This window comes from Barbus barbus (genome assembly GCF_936440315.1).
Source record: "Barbus barbus genome assembly, chromosome: 27".
NCBI lineage: Eukaryota > Metazoa > Chordata > Actinopteri > Cypriniformes > Cyprinidae > Barbus > Barbus barbus.
Window position 1 is genome coordinate 7,901,471 of NC_136755.1, and position 27,405 is coordinate 7,928,875.

The 27,405-nt window shown below is 36.9% G+C and overlaps 1 protein-coding gene across 1 annotated transcript in view; it reads left to right on the forward strand.

Annotated features, from left to right (window-relative positions):
- Positions 1-27,405, forward strand: part of LOC306847666 (atrial natriuretic peptide receptor 1-like) — a 157,048-nt gene that overhangs the window by 27,858 nt on the left and 101,785 nt on the right. Inside the window, exons 3-4 of the mRNA XM_079381751.1 lie at positions 5,622-5,809; positions 11,693-11,806. Of these exons, the coding sequence (XP_079237877.1) occupies positions 5,622-5,809; positions 11,693-11,806 (302 nt within the window). The remainder of the gene's footprint in view (positions 1-5,621; positions 5,810-11,692; positions 11,807-27,405) is intronic.

Consider the following 27,405-nt stretch of genomic DNA (forward strand, 5'->3'; position numbering starts at 1 on the left):
CGTGATTATGATCACATAATCACAAGATGACACAAAGTGTTAGAACTAAAGATAATGTTTACCACTAACAAGCCATTCCCTGAAAATCCACACAAAAAATGCTCAGTTCCGAAACCTAGCAAGCAGCCTTGTCGTCTATCGCATACAGTACAGTTGCAAGTACATCAGACCATGGTCACCATGAACAAAAGGAATGACTTTTGATAATATATGATGTTTTTATGTCTTGTTGACAAATGATGCAAATAGTTTTATAGGAATAGTTTAAAATAAAACCAATTAAATCTACTCGCCCTCAGGCCATTCAAGATGTAGATGAGTTTGTTTCTTCATCAGAATGCATTACATCACTTGCTCACCAATGGATGTGAATGGCTGCTGTCAGAATGAGAGTCCAAACAGCTGATAAATAGGCTACATTACAATAGTTCACAAATAATCCATACTCCAGTGCATCTATTAACATCATGTGAAGTGAAAATCTGTGTTTGTAAGAAATGAATCAGTCATTAAGATGTTTTAACTTTAAACTGTTGCTTCTGACTAAAATATGAGTTCAAAATAATGGTTCCTCCAGTGAAAAAGTCCATCTTCTGTTGTTCTCTCACATCAGAATCCACAAATATATTTCTTAATAACTGTTTTGGACTGTTTTCACTCGTAAACGGTGCTGGGTCTCTGCATATTTCTGTCCTGATTAACTTGAAAAATCAATATTATGGATGTTTGAAGTTAAAGGCATCTTAATTATGGATTTGCTTTTCAATTCAATTCAAGATGTTAACTAATGGATTGGAGTGGTGTGGATTATTGTGGTGTTTGGACTCATTTTGACGGCACCTATTCACTGCAGAGAATATATTGGTGAGCAAGTGATGTAATACTAAATTTATCCAAATCTTTTCTGATGAAGAATCAAACTCGTCTTTGGTGGCCAGAGGGTGAGTAAATTCAGAAAATAAAAATTTTGGGGTGAACTATACTTTAAATATTTCAATCCATGATCCACGGCAAAAACAGACCAATCTCTACTGTGTGTTCTGCGTGTTACCAAAAAAACAAAATCATTTGGTGAGTAAGTCATGTTGTTGGGAAAGAAACATGTCTGTTCAATATAAAAGGAAAGAAAGAAAGTTACATGTAAATGTGAAGGAGACAGGTGCTATGTAGTGGCACAGTGCATAATTGAATTATTTTCCAAGAAATGAGTGTATTAAAACTCGGAAAAGAGTCACTGTTTCCAAGAATTAGAACAAGAAAAAACTACCTCATAGATTTATAGAAAACACTCCACTCTCATAGTGCATGAGTGGGGCTGTTGAGCTCTCATTTAGGTTCTTCTGTTCCATTCTTCCTTCAGTTCCACATGCATGGAGAAGTCCAGACTGTTATTGGGCCAGTTATAGAGGATAATGACTTAAGGGTGGTTCCCAATGCATCATAAATGAAGAGCTGTGTGTGGTCATGTTTGGTAACCTTTTCATCCGAAATAATGAGCGCTCTCACATCTGTCACTGTTATTTAAGCACCACCTGCTGTGAATCTCTCACTGCAGCTCTGATGCTGCACACCTGAGAGACACAAGTGATTTCTGTTATTGCTGTGGCATGTGATTAGGTTTTATGACATCTATGAGTTTGGACATAAATCAGTCTGGTTCACTCGAGTATCACAGTCTTTTTCTGAGCACCATAGCATCAGATACAGCACTTTATCTTCTGTCACTGGGAGATGATCCATGATCAATTCAGGCTATCTACCATTCTGTCTGGTTGTCATTTTATCTGTTTGTCTGTCGTTCTATCTATCTGTCTGTCTTCATTCTATCTATCTTTCTGTATGTCTGTCGTTCTATCAGTCTGTTTATTGCTATGTATGTCTCATTCTATCTATCATTCAGTCTGTCTGACTGTTGTTCTATTAATCGTTCTGTCTGTCTGGCGTATATTGCTCTGATGTCTGTAATTCTGTCTGTCTGTGTCTGTCGTTCTGTCATTCTGTGTGTCTGTCTGGCATTCTAATTGTCATTTTATCAATCATCCTGTCTGTCATTGATCTGTTGCTCTGTATGTCTGTCAGTCTGTCTGTTGTTCTACCTATCACTATGTATTAGAGATGCACGATATTAGATTTAGATTAGATTAGATTCCGATAACGTTCCAATAATATTGTGCATCCCTACTTTCGTTCTGCATGTCATTCTATCTATTATTATGCTGTTTGTGTCTGTCTGTCATTCTCTGTCTGTCGTTCTATCGTTCTGTCTGTGTGAGTCATTCTAGCTATCGTTCTGTCTGTCTGTTATTCTATCTATCTGTATGTCTGTCTGTCTGCCTGTCTATCTATCTACCTGTCTGTCGCTATGTATGTCTGTATGTGTCTCATTCTATCTGCTGTCATTCAGTCTGTCTGTCGTTCTATCTATCACACTGATGTCTGTCATTCTGTCTGTCTGTGTCTGTCGTTCTGTCTTTCTGTGTGTGTCTGTCTGGCATTCTGTCTGCCTGATTGTCATTCTCTGTATGTCTTCTGGGTCTGTCTGTAATTCTATCTATCATTCTGTCTGTTGTTCTGTCTATTGCTATGTAAGTCTGTCTGTCTGTCTGACTGACATTCTATCTATTGCTATGCTTTGTATGTCTGTTTGTGTCTGTCTGTCTGTCTATCTATCTATCTATCCATCGATTGCTCTATTGTTTGTCTGTCGATCATTCTATCTATCATTCTGTCCTGTCTTTCTGTCTATCAGACAGTCTTTCGATAGACAGACAAGCAGACAGACAGACATGGGATGCACATTATCCTGTGCAGTAATATTCTATTCTGAACATGTTTACCTTTTATGTGTTTTTTTTTTTTTTAATGTACTATTGTAATTAACACCTCACCTCTCTTCCTCATCAAGCTCATCATTAGGAACGGGTCTGTGGGTAATTGCTGTAGCGATCTGACCCCTCTTTGGCATTTAGGAGCGTGAAGCACATGATTCCCTGTCTGCACTGCTTCATATGCATATGCAACACTTCAGTGACTGTTACAGACTCAAATATTACCTGCCATCCAATGCCTTCTGCACTGCAATAACCTCAAATCCTTCTCTGGAAGGGTGAATAAAAGCAGTGAAAACATCAATAAACTTAAGTGTTAAAATACTTTTATCTCAGAATAAGATGTAGAGACAACTATAAAGACAGCTATAACGAAAGTGAATTCCAATGATGTCATTCCGCCATGTTGTAATCATTATGGTTGTGATGTGGACTACCCTATTGTTATAGAATCTGAACAGTAATTAAGTATGTATAGTTATCGTTATGGTTATCATCCTTGGTGTGAAAGGCCTTAAGGCTCTGTGGCACTACTAAAACACTGCTTTTGTTTGTCTGAGTATCGCAAACAAAATTGTCTCAACCAGTGGTGTGAGTTTGGGGAAGGAATCTGTTTGTGTGACCAATGGCAGATGGGAGTGTTGGAGAAACCTGAAAACAATTATTGCACGTCTGTTTAGTGACGCCAATGCGGCAGAAACACGCCAGCTTTAAAAGAATAATGTGTCTTGTTGCCCTCTTTTTGTTGGTCACTTGCGAAAAATCCTCACTTCCTACCTTCCAAAAGACCTGCAAATTATTAACTAGCAAAATAATAATAATAAACATAACTTTGATGCTGTAAACCTTGGAAGATGTAGTGCTTGGTATAATTATTGTGACAGATGTTCATTGCATAACATGATTTACCCAAGTACATGTTCCTGAAACAACATCTTTTGTTGATCCTGAGACTATTTTGACTATTTGCCCAAACCCTTCTGCTCGCAAGTCCTCTTAGGAAGCGTCTACTTAGCAGTTTAGAAGTTTAGAAAAAATGAATGTGTTGGGCAATTTCATGTCTTTTTTGTTTTTCAGTTACTTGCAAAGAACAAGCTTTTTAGTGGTAGTACAACATAATGAAGAGCAAATTGCATACATTAGGGACTTCTCACAGTAAAACAGGAACAAAATGAATCTTTGTGTAAATTGCACATTCAAAAATTCATGAAAATGTATTTTTAAAATGATACATGGTGCATTAAAATGTACACTTGCTCCCAACCATGTGGAAATAATGTGTAAACAGCATTTTGTATCCTTTTAGACACTGCATTACTATGAAATAATATATAATAATAAAATTCATTTGTTTAGTCATATGTGAATATGAATTTCATTGATAAAATAAAATTTTATTCTGATCTACTATTTGGCTGATCTACTTTAATAAAATATTTTTGACATATGGCCAAATATTCTGTCTTTATGCAGTATAGTGGAGCCAGAAATAATAAGGAAGTTCAGAAGATCCCACAACATTCCTGTACATGCATCAGTAGAAATCATTAATATACACACATTTAACTATCAAATCTGAGGTTATATAATTTTTCCTGCAGCCATTGCCTAAATTAGGACATTTTTAAAAGTGTTTCATAAATATTTATTTTCCTCGTCAACAAAATGCATGCAAACTCATTTTAGCATTTGTAACCAAATTAAAATCATTTTAAAATAACTAATCAAATCCCATGTTGTACAGCTTGGGAGACACAATCCCTGCGTCCCAATGTTCATACTATCCACCATCCTAAATAGTATGTGAGATTACAATAAGTGTGTCCCAAAGCATAGTATGTTGAAAAGAGTATGCCAAAAGTCCCTGGATGGTCTACTATTTCAGGTCGATTTTTGAAGTGTGGATCCGTGCACACTCTAATGGCTAAAATTGCCCACAATCCATTGCGCTTTGGTGAAGGATTCGGTCCAGAACTACAAACACGTATAAAACGCATTAGAAAAACTACAAACGCGCGCGCGATCGACGGTTAGGTAGAGAGGTTTGCAAAAAGGGGTTTGAGTTACTAATAATCAACATTTAACCTGGTAAAAAAAAAAAATATTTATTGTTATCCTTGTTATATTTCATCTGCAATCGCAATGTGAACTTTTATGAACACCCATTTGGTCGTTAAATTTTAAAAGCATTATTATGCAGAAAATATGAGCAGAGTTCTACGCGTGAAAGACCCGCGACTGGCAGATCAACGAGCTACTTCTTTTCTCTCTAATAGGGTAGGAAGTTAAATTAAATGAAATGTGGAGGATGTTAACTGTGACAAGATGATTGACAGGCCAGTTTACAGTGACAGGGTGCGTGTAACAGATGCGACAGAGCGGTAAAGACGCAGTTGTGTGACGTGATAGTATGTCCCAAAGCTTGCATACTCTTCTACTACACACTCAAAAGTGTGTACTTTTTCTTCACCAAAAGAGTACATACTTTAAGGGCGTATTATAAGTAGGCACATTGGGACGCAGCAATCATCCTCTTGTGCTATACTTCCATTTCGGCTCTTGGAGTGAGTTTCAGCTCGTCAGCTGTTAATAACCTCCAGCCTAATTGCAAATTAAAGTGTCAGACTTTCAGGTGCTTCTGCATTTGCTGTACAAACCAAAGCTCATTTGCCACACAAGCACATTCCATTGTAGTAATAAGCGGGACTGAATTCTCATTAAGTCTGAACATTTTTTTCCCTCAATGAGTATACTAAAGGCAGATAATTGAGTTTTCCTATCTTGTGTTTGCAGTGGTGTATGTCTGCTGCAAGTGGGACACGTTTCGCAAGCTGATGGTGGAGTTCTTGAGGTTTGGTCTTCCTCAGGAGGAGTATGCCTTCTTCTTCATTGATCTGTTTGGATACAGTCTGCAGAGCCACCCTGCCAAACCATGGGCACGTGGAGATGCTGATGACAATGCGGCCAAAGAGGCATTTAAAGTGAGTTTGATTTTCATACGTTGTAAAAAAAATAATGTCTAATTTATGTTTAGAAATTTTACTTTTTTTTTCACTGATTTAATGTTCATTAGTGATGTCTGGTTCACAAATGAATGGTTCATTTTAACTGCTTTGGTGAGCCACTTCACCAAATCGGACTGAAGCATCTGAAACTGTCCAACGTTTTGAGAACTAAATGTTTTTGATGTCTTTTACTGAAAAGCATAAAGTATAACAAAAAAAGGTATTGTAAATATAGCGGTGATCCGATGGCAGTTTTATGTCAACAGTAGTAGTCTGATGATGATTCTCTGGTAGTGTTAATTTTGTTAACGAAAACTATGACAAAAAATGTTCGTTGACGAGCTTTTTTCCCATGATTAAAATTAGACGATGACGAGACGACAATAAGGTCAATAAACGGTAACTGTTACTATATTAACATGCAATATCTTTGATGATAAAAGACAAGACTAAAATGTATTTTAAAAATAAAAACTTTCTTCAAAAAAGAAGACAAAATATTGCAGACATGATTCTGCTATGCGAGCATTCATTATGCGGTTGCCATATATCAAAAGTTCAAATCCCCAAATCAGGGCTTCTCTGTTAAAAGGATTCTTTTTCTGCCCGGTGTTTGACTGACAGACAGTCTGTCAGTTTGTCTAACTGACTGACTGACTGAGTTAGTTAGTATACCATCACGGAAATGTCAAGGCATGAAAATGCTTGACACTCTCCACAGCTTCCTGAGGGAAATGCATAGCCATATTCACTGTGAAAACATATTTGTGCAGATCTTTGTTGATGTGATTAGCAGCCAGCTGCAGCTGTTTCCCCTTTTCAGATAGAATCAGACAGTGCTGCGTTTGGCTCAAAGTCGCAGAGAAATATGACTGGATATTTGAAATATGCAAAAATATGACAGCTCTGGAGGTGCTAGTGAAGGCTGTCGCATGGCTGCATGTCTTCATGTGGCTCACTGCCAAACGTCACCCCCTACTGCGCCTGAAAATGAACTTTCTAAATGTTTATTTAGGCTGGAACGAGACCATGTTGCACATATTTCTGTTAGCTATCTGAATCCTTTTGAACATATTTTGGAGCAGTTAATGTCACTGATTGGATCTGGTTGAAATGTGTGTGTGGTGCTTTAAAAAGCTCATTTTAAAATGGAAAGATGATTACATAAAAGTCGTTATCTATGAAATTGAAGGTTTTATAGGATCTCACTGTCAATTTAGTCACAGGAGTTTCAGAAATGCATACATAAAATCATTTTTGATTTTCAGCTTGTTTATCCTTGCTTCATATCATACAGCTTGGTAAAGAGAGGTGTTATTACTTTTATGTGCAGTCAAACTAAAGGGTTTCACCTTGTGGAGGATAATATGGGCGGAAAATCCTGAAAAACTGATGTCTATAATTTGAATAGAGATGTGTTGTGACTGACAGGACTAGGTTTTTTCACTCTGAGGAACTGCATTATAATGAGTTCTCACACAGACTCGCAGAGGGTCTATTTACATTAATAGGCATTAACTAACAGCTGTGGTGAGCTGACATTTACTTACCCACAGACAGGAATCATTCCATTAGGCTCATGATACAGCTAACAGTTTGTACAGCAAATGATTTCATCAATGTTTGCATCAGAGTTGACTGTCCTGTGTTTGGACATTTATGTAATAAAAGCTGAAGACAGCAGTGCAAAGCAAACATGATCATCAAGCATTTGGCCAAAGTCATTAGAAAGCTTCATTTCTGTTTAGACTGACACTAGCTTTAAAGTCACCATGCAATCCAAATTCACAATTCTTATTTTTTTATGGAATATTGCAATCTTTATTATTATATGCACATCATTTATTATTATTTTTTTATTCAAGTGGTCTTGTAATCTTTAATCACAAACATTAACATCTGGGCAATAATCCCTCCAGCAACCTGTCGCTATCATGAAACCATAACCATCAGTCATTTTCAAACAACAACTATCCAATTCCCATTGGCCAAATTAAGTCTCATCCAACCTTTTTTTTTTTTCTGTTTCGAGAAGGAATTTCACTACGATATATGACAAAATACAGAAGTACAGCTTCCGGTGACATCAGCTTCCAGCTATTTTTAGCTGTACAAAACCACTCGTTTTACTGCTTGATAGTGCAAACTGGTGTGTTGTACCATATTATTTTAACATATCTTAAATATGAACACACTGGTTTGTAGTGCACACCATTTACTCGCACACTCACAGAAAACGGCTTACATTCGTGTTTGTTTTAATGTTTTATCTATACCTATATCAGTAAGTATATCACCCATGAGTGAAACATCTTAGTCGTTCATGAGAAGACCATCTGAAGACTTCTGCAATATATTAGCTGTTAAATATGTAAGATTAAGTCCATAAAGTGTCGGAAAAGTCGTCATATTTTTTTATTGATTTTATTTTTTATTGTTGGAAATTTCCAGGCGTTTTGATGTAATAATAAAAAAATATTGAGCAAAATTCATATTTTATTTTCTGTTTTTAAAACAAACCGAAAAAAACATGACATTAATCACAATTAATCAGCTCTAACAAATTATTATTTAGTCATTTAGCAGACGCTTTTATCCAAAGCGACGTAAAAATTAGGACATTAGAAGCAATCAAAACCAACAAAAGGGCAACAACATGTAAGTGCTATTACAAGTCTTGGTTAGCCTAACGCAGTACACATACAAAGGTGTTGTTTTTTGTTTTTGTTTTTTTAAGAAAACGAGTAGATAGAAAAAAGAAATCTAGTGGGTTTTATTTTTTATTTTTTATAAGAAACAAGTAGATAGAATCGAAAAAATAAAGCAAATGTTAGTTTTACAAGAAAAGCTAGCAGTTTGAGAATAAATATGCAATTGATAGGAGGTTAAATGTGTTTTTTTTTTTTATATAAAAAGAAGACAGATAGATAAAATAAAATTAGAATAGAGAATGCTAGAGTTAGAGGGTCAAGTAAAGATGGAACAGATTAGTTTTTAGCCGTTTCTTGATGATGAGTAAGGATTCGGCTGCTCTGATTGAGTTGGGCAGGTCATTCCACCAGATGGGAACAGTTAATGAAAAAGTCTGTGAAAAGTGATTTTGTGTGTCTTTGGGATGGCACAATAATGCGTTGTTCACTTGCAGAACGCAAGCTTCTGGAGGGCACATAAGTCTGAAGTAATGAATTTAGGTAAAAGGGAGCAGAGCCAGTGGTGGTTCTGTAGGCAAACATATATGCCTTGAATTTAATGCGAGGAGCTATTGGTAGCCAGTGCAAATTGATGAACAGAGGAGAGACGTGGGGTTTTTTTCGGCTCATTAAAGATTAATCTTGCAGCGGCATTTTGCATTCATTGTAAATTAAGGTATAATTCACCCATAAATTTTAATTCTCATTTATTCATCCTCACGCTATGCCAAAACGTTATGACGGTTTATGTGGATCATGAAGATGTTTTGAGTGTTTTTTTGTTGTTTGGTTCCCAATTTTCTTTAAAATATATTATTTTGTGTTCTTCCAAAGATAGAAAGTCATACAGCTTTTGGAATAATGATAATGCAAGAATTTTCATTTTTGGGGTACTATTATATTATAATTTTAAGTCAAAAGAAATGTTTGTATTTAATAGAGTAAAACTGAAATCTTTCTGAGCTCCACTGGAACTTACTTAAAGGGTTAGTTCACCTAAAAATGTCATTAATTACTCACCCTCATGTCGTTTCAAAGGATACTCTGTTTACGTCCAGCGGATACTCTCCAAAATGTGACAAGGAGGAGACGACTTGTTGAATAAAGTCGTTAATTTTTTTTTATTTCGCGTACAAAAAGTATTCTCGTAGCTTCGTAAAATTACGGTTGAACCCCTGATGTCACATGGACTATTTTACCAATCTCCTTGCTACGTTTCTGGGACTGGGAACATTTCATTTGTATTGCTGTCTATGGAGGGTCAGACAGCTCTCAGATTCCATCACAAATATCTTAATTTGTGTTCCGAAGATGAACGAAGGTCTTGCGGGTTTGAAACGACATTAGGATAAGTAATTAATGACAGAATTTTCATTTTTGGGTGAACTAACCCTTTAAGTACGATGGGGTACACATACCACTGAATGGGAATCAGTTATTTAGACCACAAAAATAACAGACCAACATAAAAAGAAGACTTTTAGTCATTATGGACTTATTATTGTAATACTGATATATAACAAGGGACAATATCTGCCAATAATATGTGAGTAACATACAAAGATTCACGCTTGTTGTAAGTTGTAAGTAAAACGAGAAAAATTTTACTTTAAAAGTTTACAATTTACTAGCAATTTCTGAGAGAAAATTATTTCTACATCAAATTTTTCGTAAGGCAGGAAAATATTTTTTTAAAGCTCTTGCTGAAAATCATATTTACATCACTGTAACATTTTGTAGTATTGTTTGTCTATTTTGTCCTTCTGTGCTATTGAAATCTTTCAGACGCACTCTGTTATCATCAGCTTCAGCTCCCATTATCCCTGTCCACTTCACATGAATCATAATCTGTTATACACAAATCTGAGAATCCTCAGAGAACAGCTACAAAGTGAAACGCCATGGTGGCTTTTTTTTTTTTTTTAGTTTAAAGATTAAAGAATGCGTGCTTCCCAATTTTTAGACATATTGTCATAATTTGGGAGTTTGAGGCACAGATGCAAAAGAAAATTGTTGGAGATTCAATTTTGGCACAACACTGTTGGAATTATTGTGAAATTGGACATCAGTGGATGACATAAAAACATTTCCTCAGAGGAGGTGACCATGATCCACAAATGCTACAGGCTTTGTGGAGGGAGCTGTTGTTCGCGCTGCTCTTTTTTTTTTTTTTTTTTTTTTTTAAAGCAGACTTCCAAACAAGCTGAAAGGAAAAGCACTACTTATGAAAGTGCGACACCTTGCACTTGAAAATAGCACATTCTGTTAGAATTTTACAGTCAGATAAACAAAATATGTAAAAATGACCTATTTTACCCTTAGGTTTTAAAGGGTTAATATACAATAACAATTTGAAATAATTGATTATTCATTAGTGGTGTTTGTTGTCCTCTACCCTGGACAGAATTGGTTTTGTTAGACACTGAGACACACACACACATCTGCATTCACGTTGTCTCTCATGGTAAAGGTTTACTCTTGCTGGTACCATCTATCTTTAACCCTAGAAAGTCTACTGTATCATATGATACACACATTTATGCGGTCTTTTAGGTCATCAGCCTGACCAAATTTATCTGAAAAGCCTGTTGTACAGAATCTGCTCTATGCATTCTGTTGTCTGATACTTTTTTAGCATGTAAAAATCCTTTTAGTATAATCTAAAAATGTCCACCTTCCAGTTGTGGTTCATGTGTCTTTGTACTGTGAAATCTTTATTGATTTATATATACCACTAAATTGCATATTTTTGCTTAGTTTTGATCTCTGAATAGAATGTAGTTGTATTTTTTTTCTCCTTGAGTATGAGCTCCATATTCTGCCTACATCAGACTGATGTATCAAATATGATACTCAAGAAAAAACACACTTTTTAAAAAATAAATGGATCCATAAAAAAAAAAAATTCTGACTACTGTTTCATATGCCAGGCTTTACAGGTTTGAACAGCACAAAAGAACAGCAAAGCAAAGTCAATAAGGACTATGCAAATTCCACCACTTCATGCATCTGTCCTTGAGCTGATTTGTTGATTGGATTAGCTGAAATGTTCTGTTTGGCTGTGATTTGTACGTGTGTATCCTAACCAGTGTGAGTGAATGAGCACTTTTTGTCTTGTACATTATACATTATACAACTCAAAATTTGCCTTTGTGTTGAATCCTCACAGAGCGTGAAGATCCTGACCTACAGAGAGCCTCAGAACCCAGAGTACAAGGACTTTGTGTCCAAACTGAAGACAGATGCCATGGACATGTTTAACTTCAGTGTAGAAGATTCTCCGGTAAGAGTTCATCAAACTGCTACAAAACTGTGATATTAACTAACAAAAATAATTGTAAAAAAGAAGTACACTTTAGTATAATTTTAAAAAGAGTACTCATTACAGAAATAAATGCAGTAAAGTCTTGCATTGATTGTAAACAGATTTTTGAGACCAAACCAGTGGATTGAGATTTCTGTTCTGATATTCATTCCTGGTGAGTTTTTGAAACCACACGGTTCCCATGTTGAATGAATGTCAATCCAGTGCATACATAAGACCCCAGTGACTTTGAAGCTTAAACAAGAATGAGAACAGTTTCTCTGGCTTCTCCAGACACAGTACATTTCACCTTGTCTTGATAATTTACAGCTGCACACTAACTCTCAGTTCACCTCTGGGATGTTTCTCATGAAGAATTACCCCAAGGTTTAGACAATAAGAATGAATTGCGCCTGCTGATGGCATTGTTTACTTGCATGCATTTTCTATATTGTTTTAGCAACCAGTTCACTAAAGTAATTATGTAAATCAGATAAAGGCACAGACTCACAACATTTGCGTTGATTGCAATTGGCACAGGGCAATTGCTCCGCATACAAGCTGGTTTTGAGTGCTAGGTTTTGAAAGATGCAGCAAACTCCAGACACCTGAATTGATTCTTTAAATGCCAAAAGTAGTGAGACTGACAGCATGCATCAGCATGTGTGCAATCCACCGGGCCAAAAAGAATCAGTGGGAAAATATATGTCCGAACAAGCATCCCTGCTGGAGTGATGAAACAGACTGCAATGACCCACAGATTTTACACCACAGACTGACAATATAAGCTGCAACTTCAAGTGCCAAGCACAAACAGTCAGAGCCACGTACCAGCAGAAGCCATGGAAAAAAAATTTGGTTGAATCCAAAATAGTCCATTATGCATGTATGTCTGATGAGACATTGTCAAAAAAAGCAAACAGTTGTGAAACGGCAGTGGTTACAGAACAAGCTTCATACATCCAGGCCAATTGATAGTTTTCAGTCACGTGGCCGGCTCGAAGACTCGGAGGGCCAAACAAGCGTGTCAATTTTTCATCTGTTTCCCAGCCGCAAATATTGAGATCACCTCTCAAAATAATAAATAAAGGTATTTCTAAACAAAATGCAAGTTTTGGCCATTTGCAATCCATATTAAGCACCCGCGGCAATATTTCAATCATAAACAGTGCGACAAAACGTTGTAAAAACACTTAAAAGTGCCTTAATATATTTAAAACAGTAATATTAAAAGATCAAATTCAGTAATCACCACATTAATGATGCACAGTTTACACAGGCAAGCAGATGAGGCCGTGAACATGAATGCAATCCGCTTAACGGTTCAGTGTTTTCCTTCTAATGGTTTTCTACGGGAAGCCATTTAATGTGAAACTTTACACATTGCGTTCTGGCTTCATCTTCTTGCCTGTACAAAATATACATCATCAATAAGGTGTCCACTGAATCTCGCCTTTTAATATCTGCGTTTTACTACATTATTTCTTGATGCAATCTGCGTAAAAATAGCTGGCGGTCAATGCAGCTAAGCTTTGTTTTGCCGGCCAGGTGGGCGTTCCTATGAGGGTGTGACGTCACGTGAACACTATCAATAGATGTCAGTATAGGGTGCAGAACCACTGGTACTAATGGAATGAATGAGACGCAGTTGTAAGCAAAAACTTATTGAGTAAGTCCTCCTATGACCTAGTCTCGCGTAGCCAGGCCTTCAGACTGACGGCTGAAGGTCTGGAATAGATGGCAGCTTTTATTGGCCAAGGCCCACCCATGAGCCCATTTGACCATCATGTCAAACAACCAATCACAGTTTGTTTCGTACAGCATCACGTTTCGGTGTGTGGAAATGTCGCCACAATAACAGACCGGTGTGTAAAACTCTCGGACGTATTTTAAAGATTCTATGCCGCGAACTTGAAATATTTCACATACTTTTGAAAATCCAGCGTTTATTTGACCCTGATAAGCACTCGTCGTCACCATTGTAAACACGACGGCTTTCTTCTTTCGTGAGGGGGTTTGGCGCCACGGCATCTTTGTTTCCAGGTGGAACGTTAAAGAACGCGACACAAGTCTCCTGGAAATCCTGTATAATTCAACCAATCCGACGACGACTTCGACACTCCTGAAGTGTTTCCAGATAAGTGTGCCATATGCATCAGACATTTAGCCAACAGTCCATGGGCGTGAAGTCTTGAGGCTGAGACTACCTTTGACCAGACATGTCCTGGACAGGATTTCTAAATTGCCTAAAATGTTGAGGTTTTGGCTTTTTGCTATTGACCCACGATCTACAGTCATCATACATTATATATATCTATATGTGTATTTGCTTTGACCATTCTCTGTAGATCCCACCTTCTCGCACACCACGATTGGCTGATTATGTACAATGCCTGCATGCTATTGGTCAAACAACTTTTGTTATAACCTTTAGCAGTATGAAAACAACAGTAAAAAAAAAAGCCAAACCCTGGAAATTTCTGGCAATTTAGAAATTCCAGCCAGGACATGTCCAGGTAAAGGAGGACGTATGGTCACCCTATTACTGAATGCACCTTTAAATACAAATCTGTTTACTAAATAAACTGAAATATCGCACAAGGCATGCTTAGGAATCTGGTGCATTTTATATTATGCCTAATTTGCATAGAAATAAGTTTTGCCCAGACTTAATTTAAAAATGATTGCTGGAACCTGTATCAGCCTGTATTGTCAAGCCAAGTCACATTTACTTGTATAGCACTTTTCACAACACACATACAGAGAAAGCCATGATGTAAATATTTAGCAGATTACAGTTGACCATAATATATTTTACATTTTATGAAAATACAAGGAAATCAAGCAGGTACGATTTGTTATATAGTGTCACCCTATGGGCCAGTTTTACTAACAGCTTGGACTAGCGCAAATCGTCTTTTGGCGTTAAAATAGTACTGTCAGGATTTACTAAAGACGCGCAGTGAAGAATTAGCGCTGAAAGTCCGTGCACAGTTATTTTGGGGACTCACATCATTAAATATGCATTTGTAGGAGTTTCCCTTTTAGACGCAAAATATATGGGAGTAGAATATTAAAATTAATCACACAATGTGATTTACTAATGTTTGCGTTTGTTAAATTATTGGTATTATATGGTATTAATGGTTGAAATTGTTTTTGTAAGGAGGAGGCACCGTAGAGTACAAAGAGCGCGTGGTAGAAGGGAGAGGATTTTTTACACACTTATTAATTTATTTGGAATGCCAGAAGAACACATTATCCGAACATATGCCAAGTCGTGTTATTTTTTATTTGTTTCAGGAAATAAAAGACGACTTTGAACCCTCAACTAGGAGACAAGCGATACCAGGTCTATCAACTTCATGCAACCCTTAATTTTTTGGCCTCCGGTTCTTTTTAACGTACTGTGGCTTCTTTATTTCTTTATTCTTTATTTGCGACTACGCTTATTTGCACTGTGCTTGGTATATTGCGTTGGTCGATATGTAAATGAGATGTTGCGTCTGTGTTCTTTAATTTGTGTGTTGTTAGTACATTACCCGCAGAAATTTCCATGCCCATAGGCGCTATTTTGGAATTGCGCTCTCGTGCTAATTTGCCCTGTTTAGTAAAACTGGCCCTATGTGAGTATATGCAGATAAAGTTTTACCTACTTGTATATCCAAAGAGCTGGGTGATGAGATTTTCGTTTTGTGATGAAATAATAATTGCATGTGTTGAACCTGGCTAAGATGGACTATGGTGTGAATGAGTATATTTGTTTAAGTTAAAGGTTTTGCACGTCAAAGTTGTGCAATATTTTAATGAATTTGCCGTTTTGTGTTTTTATTTGTGGTACAATATTCACAACTAAGCCTAATGGGAAAGGAGCTTTATATTTAGGTTCTCCAGAGGTTTTGGGGTAGAAAGGGAAACTGGCCGCCTGAAACAGACTGAGATGGTAGTTATTCTTAGTGAGAGATGATTGAAGTTGCCGGCTCTGCTTGTTTGTGCTCTGACAGCAAATGTCACCCGGTACTCACCCAGAAAAAAAAACCAATGCATGTGTGCAGCATGAGTAACCTTTCACTGACAGTGGGGAAGAGTGGTAATTACCCTTAGCTGCAGGTCTCCTTGTACAAGTCTGTCACCACACTGGAGTCTGTTAACTCCAGATCAGCTCAGGGCTAGTAAAGACGTCTACCCTGAATGAGCCTCCTGCCCACCCATCCTCTGAAGCTGAACTATAAGCTATTGAGCATTATATACAACACACCTACTAATGACCTTCTAAAGGAACGGGTTATGATTTGATCTCTTGTAATAATGGTGGTCCTTGCCAGATCCATTTCTTCGCTGTCGGCTGTGAGATTTTCTGCTTCCCTTGAACTCTTAGAAATATGGGTTCTTTCTAGCACCTTAGATTTGAAAAATAATTTTCTTTTAGGCGTTTAGGGATCTTGAGTTCGTTATATGGTTCTCTGAAGATTCAACAAGTAGTTTCATGCTGCATAATAAGTTCTTTGGATCGATGTTTGAGTTTGTGGATTATTTAGTGTTAATTCAGCTAAGCATGTATTTATTGATTTATTTTTCATGTTATTATTATTAGTAGTAGTAGTAGTAGTAGTAGTAGTAATAGTATTATTTATGATTTTTTTTTTACCCTTTTGTCTAAAACACATGACTTCCTTCCATGGAACACAAAAGGAGAAGTTTAGCAAAAAGACTAAGCTGCTGTTTTTCAAAATATTTTAATTAGGGCTGTCAATTTAAAACGTCAATTTGGTCAAATTAATTATGGGAAAAATGCATTGAAATGATTAAAGGAATAGTTCACCCAAAAATGAATAATCTGTCATTAATTACTCACCCTCATGTCGTTCCCAACCTGTAAGACCTTCGTTCATCTTCGGAACACAAATTAAGATGTTTTGGATTTAATCCGAGAGCTTTCTGATCCGCACATAGACAGCAAGGGTCCTTACACATTCAAGGCCCAGAAAGGTACCAAAAACATTGTCAAAGTAGTCCATGTGACATCAGTGGCTCAACCGGAATGAGCACCCAAGGGATCGGCACCTATGGGCACAACTATTCTCTTTAGTTTGCGTATAGCAAAAATGCATCATATAATTCACAAAATTATATATTTTTATTTTAACCTCTGTGTAAAATAAAGCTAAAAATAATTACTAAAAATATTTTTTGTGGTATATGTGTGTTTTACCTGTATATCCTGACACTTTTTAGGTAGCTATGTTATAAATTTCACATCAGGTCTTAATGTCAAGATCAGGAACCTGATCTTCCTTGTGAACCTGAAAAGATTTTAAAACACTGGGCATCGTACATTTGCTTTGTAAATTGTTATAGAGGAAAAACTGGGCATCGTACAATAAATTACTGACGATCACACACTTTCATAATTTTAAGTCGTTATTATGAACACAACAAACTCAAACAGAAACATGCGCCTTGTTGCTAGGAGACAAATAAAAACCATAAATCAGCTCAAAATATCAAACATGTTTGATCTCCTAAACTGGATGAAATCACAGTATGAATCTTAAAAAATGCCCATTATATATTACATGATTTTCTGTGAAGCCTGTCGACCCAAAATCTGCAGCATCGACTCTTGCAGACTGTAAAGCAGAGCAAAAATCTGGCAAAACTTAATGCAGTATATTCCAGCTTTTAGTAACAAACATTCCCACATGTAGATTTGCTACACTGCATGTGTGTGTACAACAAACAACACAGCCAAGACTTATTAGCAATGCCTGGAAAGAGTTGCAGCTGTATTTCCATAGATAACTATTAGATGAGATATGCTGTACGCTCTGTGCACAGTCAAATTATTTTCTTAAGTCTTTTAAGGTGCCTGCTACTCTTCTCGCTGTTCTGTCGTCTGTTGTTCTAGTCTGTTAGCCTGATGCATCCATCCATTTCCCCGGGGTAGTTAGCTCATTTGGAAGGTTCCCCCCTGCCCGCAGCTCACACGTCTGTCTCTCCAATTAGTTGTTCTTTTCACTGCCATCATATTATTACAGCCGAACACATTCACTCTTTTGCTCTCTCTCTTTCTCTGTCCTTGTACTTACTTTGGTGAACTATGCACTTCTTCAGAGTGTCTCAAGTTTCCCTTCCCATTTCACCATGGAAGGCCTAATTTCTCCATAAATACTCTCTTTAATCCAAAGCTTTAAGCACTGCTCTCTGATTGGATGACCCATGTCACTGTGATGTACATGACTGTGCACAGAAAAAAATAAGACAAATGGATATAGGTGTGGCAAAAGCTGTTTCCTTTTTAAGGGATTCAATCTACAATGAGCTTTCCCATGTAGAAACATCTAATGGTGGGAACAACAAGTGCAGACATTCATCAGAGGTTACAGAAACTGTTGAAATAGGAATTATGGATAATGAAGGACAAATCGCATGTCCTGCTGTCTGTGATAAATTGTATCATTAGTAGTTCTTGTTAAGGCTACTATTACTTATAACCCTAAGTATGCAATCAGATGGTGATAAAACATGCAAAACATTCCATAGTCCCATAAAAGGAGGGACTTGAGCCATATGTGACTCTGGACCACAAAACCAGTCTTAAGTAGTTCAGGTATATTTGTGGCAATAGCCAAAAATACATTGCATGGGTCAAATTTAAGCCAAAAATCATTAGGATATTAAGATCATGTTCCGTGAAGATATTTTGTAAACTTCCTACTGTAAATATATCAAAACTTAATTTGATTAGTAATATGCATTGCTAAGGACTTCATTTAGACCGCTTTAAAGACGATTTTCTCAAACTTTTCTCAAAAATAATTGTATCTCGGCCAAATATTGTCCTGTTCTAACAAACCATACATCAATGGAAAGCTTCTTTATTCAGCTTTCAGATTATGTATAAATCTGAATTTGAGCCAGTAAACAACCACATAAGCAACCCATTGCAAATCCAAAGCAGTACTCCACCAACCACCCAGAACACCCTAGCAGCTGTACAGCAACACCCTGTCAACCGTGTAGTAATACCCTTGCAATCACCCAGAACACCATGACAACCGCTCTGGTCTCATAGCAACAACCTGGTAACTGCTTTGCCTTAATCCCCATTCAACCACCCAGAACACCATGGCAACTGCATAAGAACACCCTAACAACCACCCAGAACACACTGGTAACGGCATACCAACACCCTGATAACTGCTTGTGGCAATCCCCAGGCAACCACCCAGAACACCCTAGCAACTATACAGCAACACTCAGACAACCACCCAGAATACCTTAGCAACTGCATAGCAACGCCCAGAACACCCTGTCAACTGCATAGCAACTCCCAGAACTCTCTGTCAGCTGCATAGCAACACCCAGGCAACCATCAAGAAAACACTAGCAACTCCATAGGAACACCCTAGCAACTGCATAGCAACACTCTAGCAATTGCATAGAACCACCCAGGCAACTGTTGTTTCAGTTGTTGTCGTCGTAGTTTTATCTGGATTTGTTTGTGGCTCACAGTCCTTTAGCATATGTAAATATGCTGTTACTTTCTCTCTCTCTTTGTATCTCTCAGTCTGAATCTGTAATTACTTTCAATCCTTTATTTTGTCTCCACAATGTTTTTCTTCATATCTCTCAACCTGTTGCTTTTTTATTTGTTTTTGGTCTGAATTGCTTTTTTTTTTTTTTTTTTTTTTTTTTTTTGTCTAGTCCTCCCCACCTCCCACTCTCTCAGCCCATTCAACCTTTTACCCAGAATTTGCATTTCACTGCACCGTTCTCTTTCTCTCAGAACAGCAGCCATCAGAAATCTCCCAATCCACCGTCACCCACAGATGTTCCGTATTGACGAGTCCACACTCTGTCTATAGTTGTTATGACAACCACACTTTTGTACATCTCTCTGCCTCCTTTGGCTTTTTGGAGCATTTTCCCCTTCGTTTCATTACGCCACAGTGGAGCTCAGGGTTTGCCAGCAGCCATCTGGCTCTGCGCCACAGACTTCTACCTGTGAATTGCTGTAGCTCAGGCTGACAGATATTTCAGAAACTTTGACAAGATTTTAGAAGTAAAATAAAACTAATCTAATCTTCAGTTCATCTTGGATCCTGACCAGTTTGCCTTCAAATTACACACACTGTTTAACGGTAATGGCATTGCATGGATGGATGGATGGTTTGTAAGGTGGACAGATGGCTGATTTTTGGCTGGAAATGTATCTTTCCCTTGCCTAAATTTAGCCAGATTAGTTATTCATAATCATGTTTTAAGATGCACTGCATATTTGAATCATGATAAAGGAAAATATATTGCTCAATGGTGTGCTTTCATAGTTCAGGATCCTTCATGGAATTCACACTGGTGCTTAAAATATCAACTTTCTCTTAAATGTTTCTTAAAATTAGGTCTTGGAAGAATTTGTTGAGAAATATTTGATTTGCAGGGCCCGTATTCATGAAAAATTTTAGTGCTAAGAGTTCCTCCTAGTAACAAAATTCTAAGAAAATTCTTAGAAATGTGGGTGTTTCCTCTTAAAATTAAAGAAAAGATCCTAGTAAAGAAAAAAGTCATTCAGAAAGCATCTTAACCCTTAAAAGAGGTCTTAAGGTCCAAAATTGTTAGGAGTATGGACGAGGACTTTTAAGGGGCTTAAGAGTTTCTTTAGCAGTGGAGAAAATGAACGAAACATGAAGAGGGAGAAGAAATGTGTTGCACACAATGCATGACAGTGAGTTAATAAGACACTGCACATTAGATCGTGCAGGGATCATGTTTGTGACCAATCTTATTAGAGACATGCTAACATCTCCGACACCGCGCAGAAATGCCATAGCGCCAGAAATGGACGTAATCACTACATTAATATATTTGGCAACTGGAAAAATACAACTATGCAGCAGTGATGATTTGGGTCTGTTACAGCACTTATTAGGCTATGTCGCTGTTCATTTCCTATAAAACACGGTAAGTATGACAGCATGGTAAATAAAAAATATATACATACATAATGTGTGTGTGTGTGTGTGTGTGTGTGAGAGAGAGAGAGCACGAGTACGGTAAAACAGGAAAAATTCCGCCTGTAATTTCAAAGTGAAGGCTTATAATATACCCTACTCTTAAAAGCACTCTTTTATTTCCTTCTTGACAACAAACCAATCACAGTCTTCAAAAGAATGTGTCATATCTAGCAACGGGGTCAGGCCCGCCTCCTCACTAAGATAAAAGTTTTTGTCTTTTCCTCCCTCAGAGTTGCTCTCAGATTGGTCCCAAATCACTTTTAAGATAAGATTCCTAGTAAGAATTTTTTTAAGCTAAATTAGGAGCTCTCTGAGAGGATTCTTAGAATCTTTAGGAATACAGGCCCAGTATCTTAAAAACATTTAAATGTCTAAAGTCAGATTACACTGTATTCAGGACAAACTGGGCTACAATAATACGTGAGCAGTATCACAAAACATCTTAAGGCTAAAAGTAGCTCATAACTTGCCAATTTAGGAGAAAATTAAAAAAAATAATGGGTGTGTCAGTCCCGTAACATAAAATAACATAACATAAAATAAAACAAAAAATTGTGACCCTTTTTGATAAGATTTCTTTAAACAAGTTTTAACATCTTGCTATTCAGTAGATAGGAGGTAGTTCTGATAAAGTGCAAACAAAACATTCAACAGCATTAAATATAAATACTGTTGGTTGTTTTTTGGCGGGATGATGACGAATGGTTTGCAGATCCTCAGCACCACTGACAAACATCTGATCTTGTAAAATGTGTGGTAAGTACTGCCGCTCCATAGTATAAACAGTGCATGCGATTGTGGATCTCGAAAATGAAAGTGAAACTAAAAAGCTATCATGCATTCAAAAGCAGTTTCAATGCCAGGCGTAATCCCTGATGCCCGCAATTTTATATACAATTACCCCATGATAAAACTGTGAGCGAAAGTATTGAAATATATATTTTCCTCCCATATCGTATTTATTCCCTTTAAGGAGTTCCGTAGTACACGTAATTTTTTTTCGTACACGGGATGCGGCGGATTGCGGTGGGGAGGGGGGGGGGGGTCACGATCATGCGCACTAAAGTTTTATTTAACAGTAATCAGTTTTTCCACATGGTGGCAACACTGTTCCAGGCCGTTGTTTCACAGCTGAAAACGAAACTAAACTGACGGACATCAAAATAGCTGAGACTGCAACAACAGACGCTCACATTGACAAGCGCTTGTGAGCGAGAGGGTATGAGACAGCTCATCTTTGGTTTAAAAGAGTTAAATATTTGTTATCAGTCATGACTTAACAGCAAAAAATAGAGCAGACACTGAATGTGGTTGAAGCTTTCTAGAGCGCGTGCGCCGGCCGCCCGCGTTCGCGTACAACTTCAAATGGAGTATACTTTGAAAGGCTGCGCGTTCGCATACAAAAACGAAGTAACGTTAGGCCTTTAACATCATGATGTCTATCAGCCATCGGCAATGGACGGTTGCATCGTCTATCGGCCAAACCCTATATGGCAAACGTGCGGGGGAGGGCTGAGCTCATTCGGAACTACGAGAGCTCAGAGGGGAGCGTCGATGGATGTTAAAAATAAAACCGATTTTCATTCAAACAAATCGACGTAAACTACACATTCGAGTTAATTGATAAAATCGATTTATCGCCCAGCCCTAGCAGCTAGTTTGGTCTCCCTAGGCAAACACGGCTTACACTGCATAATAAAGCATAAAAATTCAAATTCAGCCGAATACGATGGTTTGTTTTTTAGCTGGGTCTGCACCATAACGCCTGTCTTGTCCGTCTGCATCTTTCTTGTGATTTTAGCGCCAGTTTGTTCTCCTGCCCAATATTTACTGCAGTAGTTTCCAGGGAGCGATTTTGTTTTAATTTTTTTTAACGCAGTTAAATTAATGTGTTTTAAAATGTAGTGAAGTACAATTTCAAACCAAATATACTTAAGTAAAAGTAAAATTCCAGATTTTAAAAGTTACTTTAAAAAGTAGAAGTACACAAAAAAGCTACTCAATTACAGTAACGCGAGTAAATGTAATTCGTTACTTTCCACCTCTGACAAGCTATACACTTAGAAGGCACATGAGGAGCAAAACACAACACAAGACAGGACAAAAGTCTGACAATTCTTCTGATGCTTTTATACTGATGTTGGCACATTTTGATGTAATGAATGAAACATACTTCAAAATGTTTCAATTGATTATACATTTATTCTGAAATTGTACTTTGGAAAAAGTCTAACTAGTAAAATGTGTACAAGTTATGTTACAATTACACAATAACAACAGATGCAAGTAATAAAACACATACTCATGTAAATGATCTCCTCTGCTGGATCTAGCCCCACATCGCAACATGTTCTTCCGAGGTAAATTCTGGCTTATTCCTTTCAGCACGTCGTCTTCCAGAAACAAAATGTAGCCGAGATGATCTTCACATTTGTATACAGAGGTGATGTGGGTATTTACATGTTTGCGTATCTCGCATGGCCAATTATAATATGAAGAGTTATGCTGTTAGTGGGCATGATCACAATACAGATAATGAGCTCAGACGGGAAAGACTGGACTTCAGGTTGGTTTCATATGGATTGCATTATCATAGAATATTTGTTTTCGATATGACTTCATTTAAAAGCAGACACATTAAGCTTTCTCCAGATATACAGTGGGGATCGAAAGTTTGGGAACCCCTTGCAGAATCTGTGAAAATGTGGATAATTTTACCAAAATAAGAGAGATCATACAAAATGCATATTTTTTATTTAGTACTGTCCTGAGTAAGATATTTTCCATAAAAGATGTTTACATATAGTCCACAAGACAAAAACATTGCTGAAATTATTAAAATAACCACATTCAAAAGTTTGGGAACCCTTGGTTCTTAATACTGTGTGTGGTTACCTGGATGATCTACAACTGTTTTTTTGTTTTGTGATGGTTGTTCATGAGTCCCTTGTTTGTTCTGAACAGTTAAACTGAGCACTGTTCTTCAGAAAAATCCTCCAGGTCCTGCAGAATCTTCAGTTTTCCAGCATCTTTTGCATATTTGAACCCTTTCCAGCAGTAACTGTATGATTTTGAGATCCACCTTTTCACACTGAGGATGATTGAGGGACTCAAACACAACAACTAAAAAAGGTTCAAACATTCACTGATGTTCCTGAAGGAAACACGATGCATTAAGAGCCGGGGGTGAAAACTTTTTGAATTTGAAGATCAAGGTAAATTTTACTTCATTTGTCTTCCAGGAAACATGCAAGTATCTTCTGTCGCGTCAGAAGGGCAGTACTAAATGGAAAAATATGATATTTCAACAAAATAAGAAAAATTTGGACATCTTCATCCTGTTCAAAAGTTTTCACCCCCCGGCTCTTAATGCATCGTGTTTCCTTCAGGAGCATCAGTGTTATAGTTATAGGGTGTTATAGTTCTCAGGTGTGAGCGTGTGATTAGTGAAATGGCTGCTGGGAAATGTAGGAAAAGTCAGTGTGATGGAGGAGTGACCTCTGGTGGCGAGCGAATGGAAGTCCATGGACCTGATTCATGACACTGAAACAGGGTTGTGAACAAGGAAGTTATTTTTAGTTTCAACAACTGCTTGTAAGCAGAGATCGACCGATATATCGATTTACCGATATTTTCCCGATATTTAAGCATTTTTCCATAATCTGATATCGGTTTTGTAATATCGGATTCACCGATAAACAAATGTTTTGAGAATTGCGCACATGATCGCAATTGCAGCGCATCTGATGGGAGACGAGACAACAACAACGGCATGCAGGTACTTGATTTGCTGTAGTTAGTAAACTATTTAACTTGGCTCTAAGAAATATTATAAATAAGATACTCTGTCAAGCCCTGTCCCTATAAAGATATAACTTTGCCTGAAATAACACAGCCATGAATTAGCATGTTGGAAATAAAAGCATTGAATTTAATTCTCTCTCTGTTATCTATATGCTCATCATTAGTCTTGTGAAGCCGCTTTCATATTGCAATTCACTCAGCGGGTTGATGCTCAAAAAATGCTCTAGCACGGCCACTGCATGTAACTTTTAACAAGATTAACTTTTTTTGAAGCACCCTAAATTGTATTAACACTTACTATATAACCATTATTTTGTTTATAAACATCTAAATTAATACAACTCTATGGAAATTCTCTGCAATCGATCGCAGTTTGAGTAGCCCTTAGTTCTGTGTAAATGCATAGATAAACAGCGCTGTCAGCAGCATTATTTAGAACGACAAACAAAAGAGCATGCCAGTTGAGAAATGCAATAAAATACAATGCTTGTTATATTCCAATATTCCAGAGAATATTATTCCGTGAATTAACATTATCCAGTGAATTATTCTTCACTCTTTAGCCTATTAAACAGCTTATAAACCTACTAAAACTGTAGTTAAAAATGAAGTTGATATGACTCCTGTCCTTTATTTTCTCCATTTGAAAACATTAGACATTCTACGTTTATTTTGCTTCCTGCTAATATTAGTGTTGCTGCTAAAGCTTTTTATAAATAGTTTTTTATTGTTATAATACGAATATTAAATTTAACATGACAGGGCTCTAGACTGCGCCCAAAATGGTAACATAAAAAAACATGCAAGTCCTGTCAGCGACAGCCAGTTTAGTTTTACTTTTTCTTTTTGTTTTCGTTTTGAGAATCTTTGCTGTTTACCTCACGTTACGCTATGGAGGCTTTCCTTAATTCTAAAAAAAATATATATATATATATTTATTTGCTTCCTCAGAGTTTGCTAAACATTCTGTAATATACTCGGTATATAGTACAGCATGCGATGTGTCCTATGCCATGCCTCGTCTTATTCGTATTTGTTGATAAATGTTAAGTAAGCTAGTTTGTCATTGTAACCTACTGTTTTATTGTTGTTGTGCTTTTTTAATTAAGAATAACAATGAATCCATCTTTTGTTTTAGTCTTAAAAAGTGAAAGGTGTATAGATATAAGCAAAACAGACAATTATCTTTTCTTGTAAAATGTAACACCAAGATTGCACATTTGAAAGTGAAAGCACACGAAAAAAGGAATTCCTGTTCACAATTTAAATCACAAATAATACAGATGAAAAAGAACGAGTTGAATGTTGAACACTTTCGTTACCATATAACTATGATAAAAGTTCATCAGCATGCATTGATTAATCAAGTGTTGTAGCAAAAACAAAAAACAAATTGCAACCAAATTATGTGCTCGTGCGACCAACTGAGAAAGTTAGTCACAAAAGTGAGATCAGTGGGAAGAATGAGTCTAGAGGCCTGCATGAAAGACTGCTAATTCTCAAAACATTTTTTGTTAAGATGACTGAAAGGAGGAGAAACCAAAGTGAAGTATGGACTTACTTCACGCAGTCATTTATTTATTTTATAACAGTAAATAAATATCGGTTCTGCATATCGGTTACCGGGCACATAAACATGCAAGTAATTGGTATCGGTATCGGTTATAAAAAAAAATGACTAGCAGGCCCACAGTTTGAATAATCGCACATCAGTCTGAGCTTTCTGAACCGTCTCTCATGCACATGTTCACATACCAACATCACAGCAGCTGAAATATGTACATGTTTACCCAGTGAAACCCACGTCCCCACAGGCTGCTGGGAAACAGCAGTACAGAAACTGTTCCGTTCTCTCACAAGATTCTCACACATGTGGGGTGGTTGTAATCATGGCTGAATGGCATGTAGGGGTAATAAAGCCTGCCATAGTGTAATTTAGTGCCATCGGTTGTGCCGCTTTCTCTCGGGTGTGTGTTTGTCTTCTCAGGGTAATGGGAAGTTGGTGCACATGTTGTTTATATGTAACAGAGGTTGGGTTCACAGAGATGCAAAGTTTGAATCTAGTCTTGTGTAGTTTACCAGTACTAAAAACATAGCTGTACCAAAAATATTATGTGGTATAAAACCATAATTTTGCAAATTTCAGCACCTTATGGCAATGTGACATAACATGACTTCTAGTGTTTTTAAATTCAGCTATGGATAATGCAGCTATAAATAACAACACTAACAGAAAACTTCCTGAATTTTACGATTGTTAAAAAACAATCAGTTTTTTACAAAGAGGACACCCCTAAAGGAGGTTTTGGAAGGTTTTGTCACATTTAGTTCACTTCTAAGAGTACAAATTGTCTCCAATTTGGTTTAGTTTGTACACACACGCATCCATGTTTCCATGTTTTAGAAAGAAGTCTCTTTACGCTCTCAGGCTACATTTATTTGATCAAAAATACTGTAAAAACAGTAATATTGTGAAATATTATAACAATTTTAACTAGCTGTTTTCTTTTATACTGTATTTTAAAATGTAATTTATTTCTGTGATTATGGTTTACTAACTCAAGTAAAGAGAAAGAAGTTAAATGGCAATACATTGATATTAATTTGACATTTTATTTAGCGACTCCAAATTCGACCTGTCAGGCCTGTTTCACACTGCCTATGTTAACATTGCTTGTTTTTTTTTTTTTTTTGCCTATATTAATAGGTTACAGCAATCACAAAACGAGCGTGAGCCATGCAGTACTGCATAGCAGATAT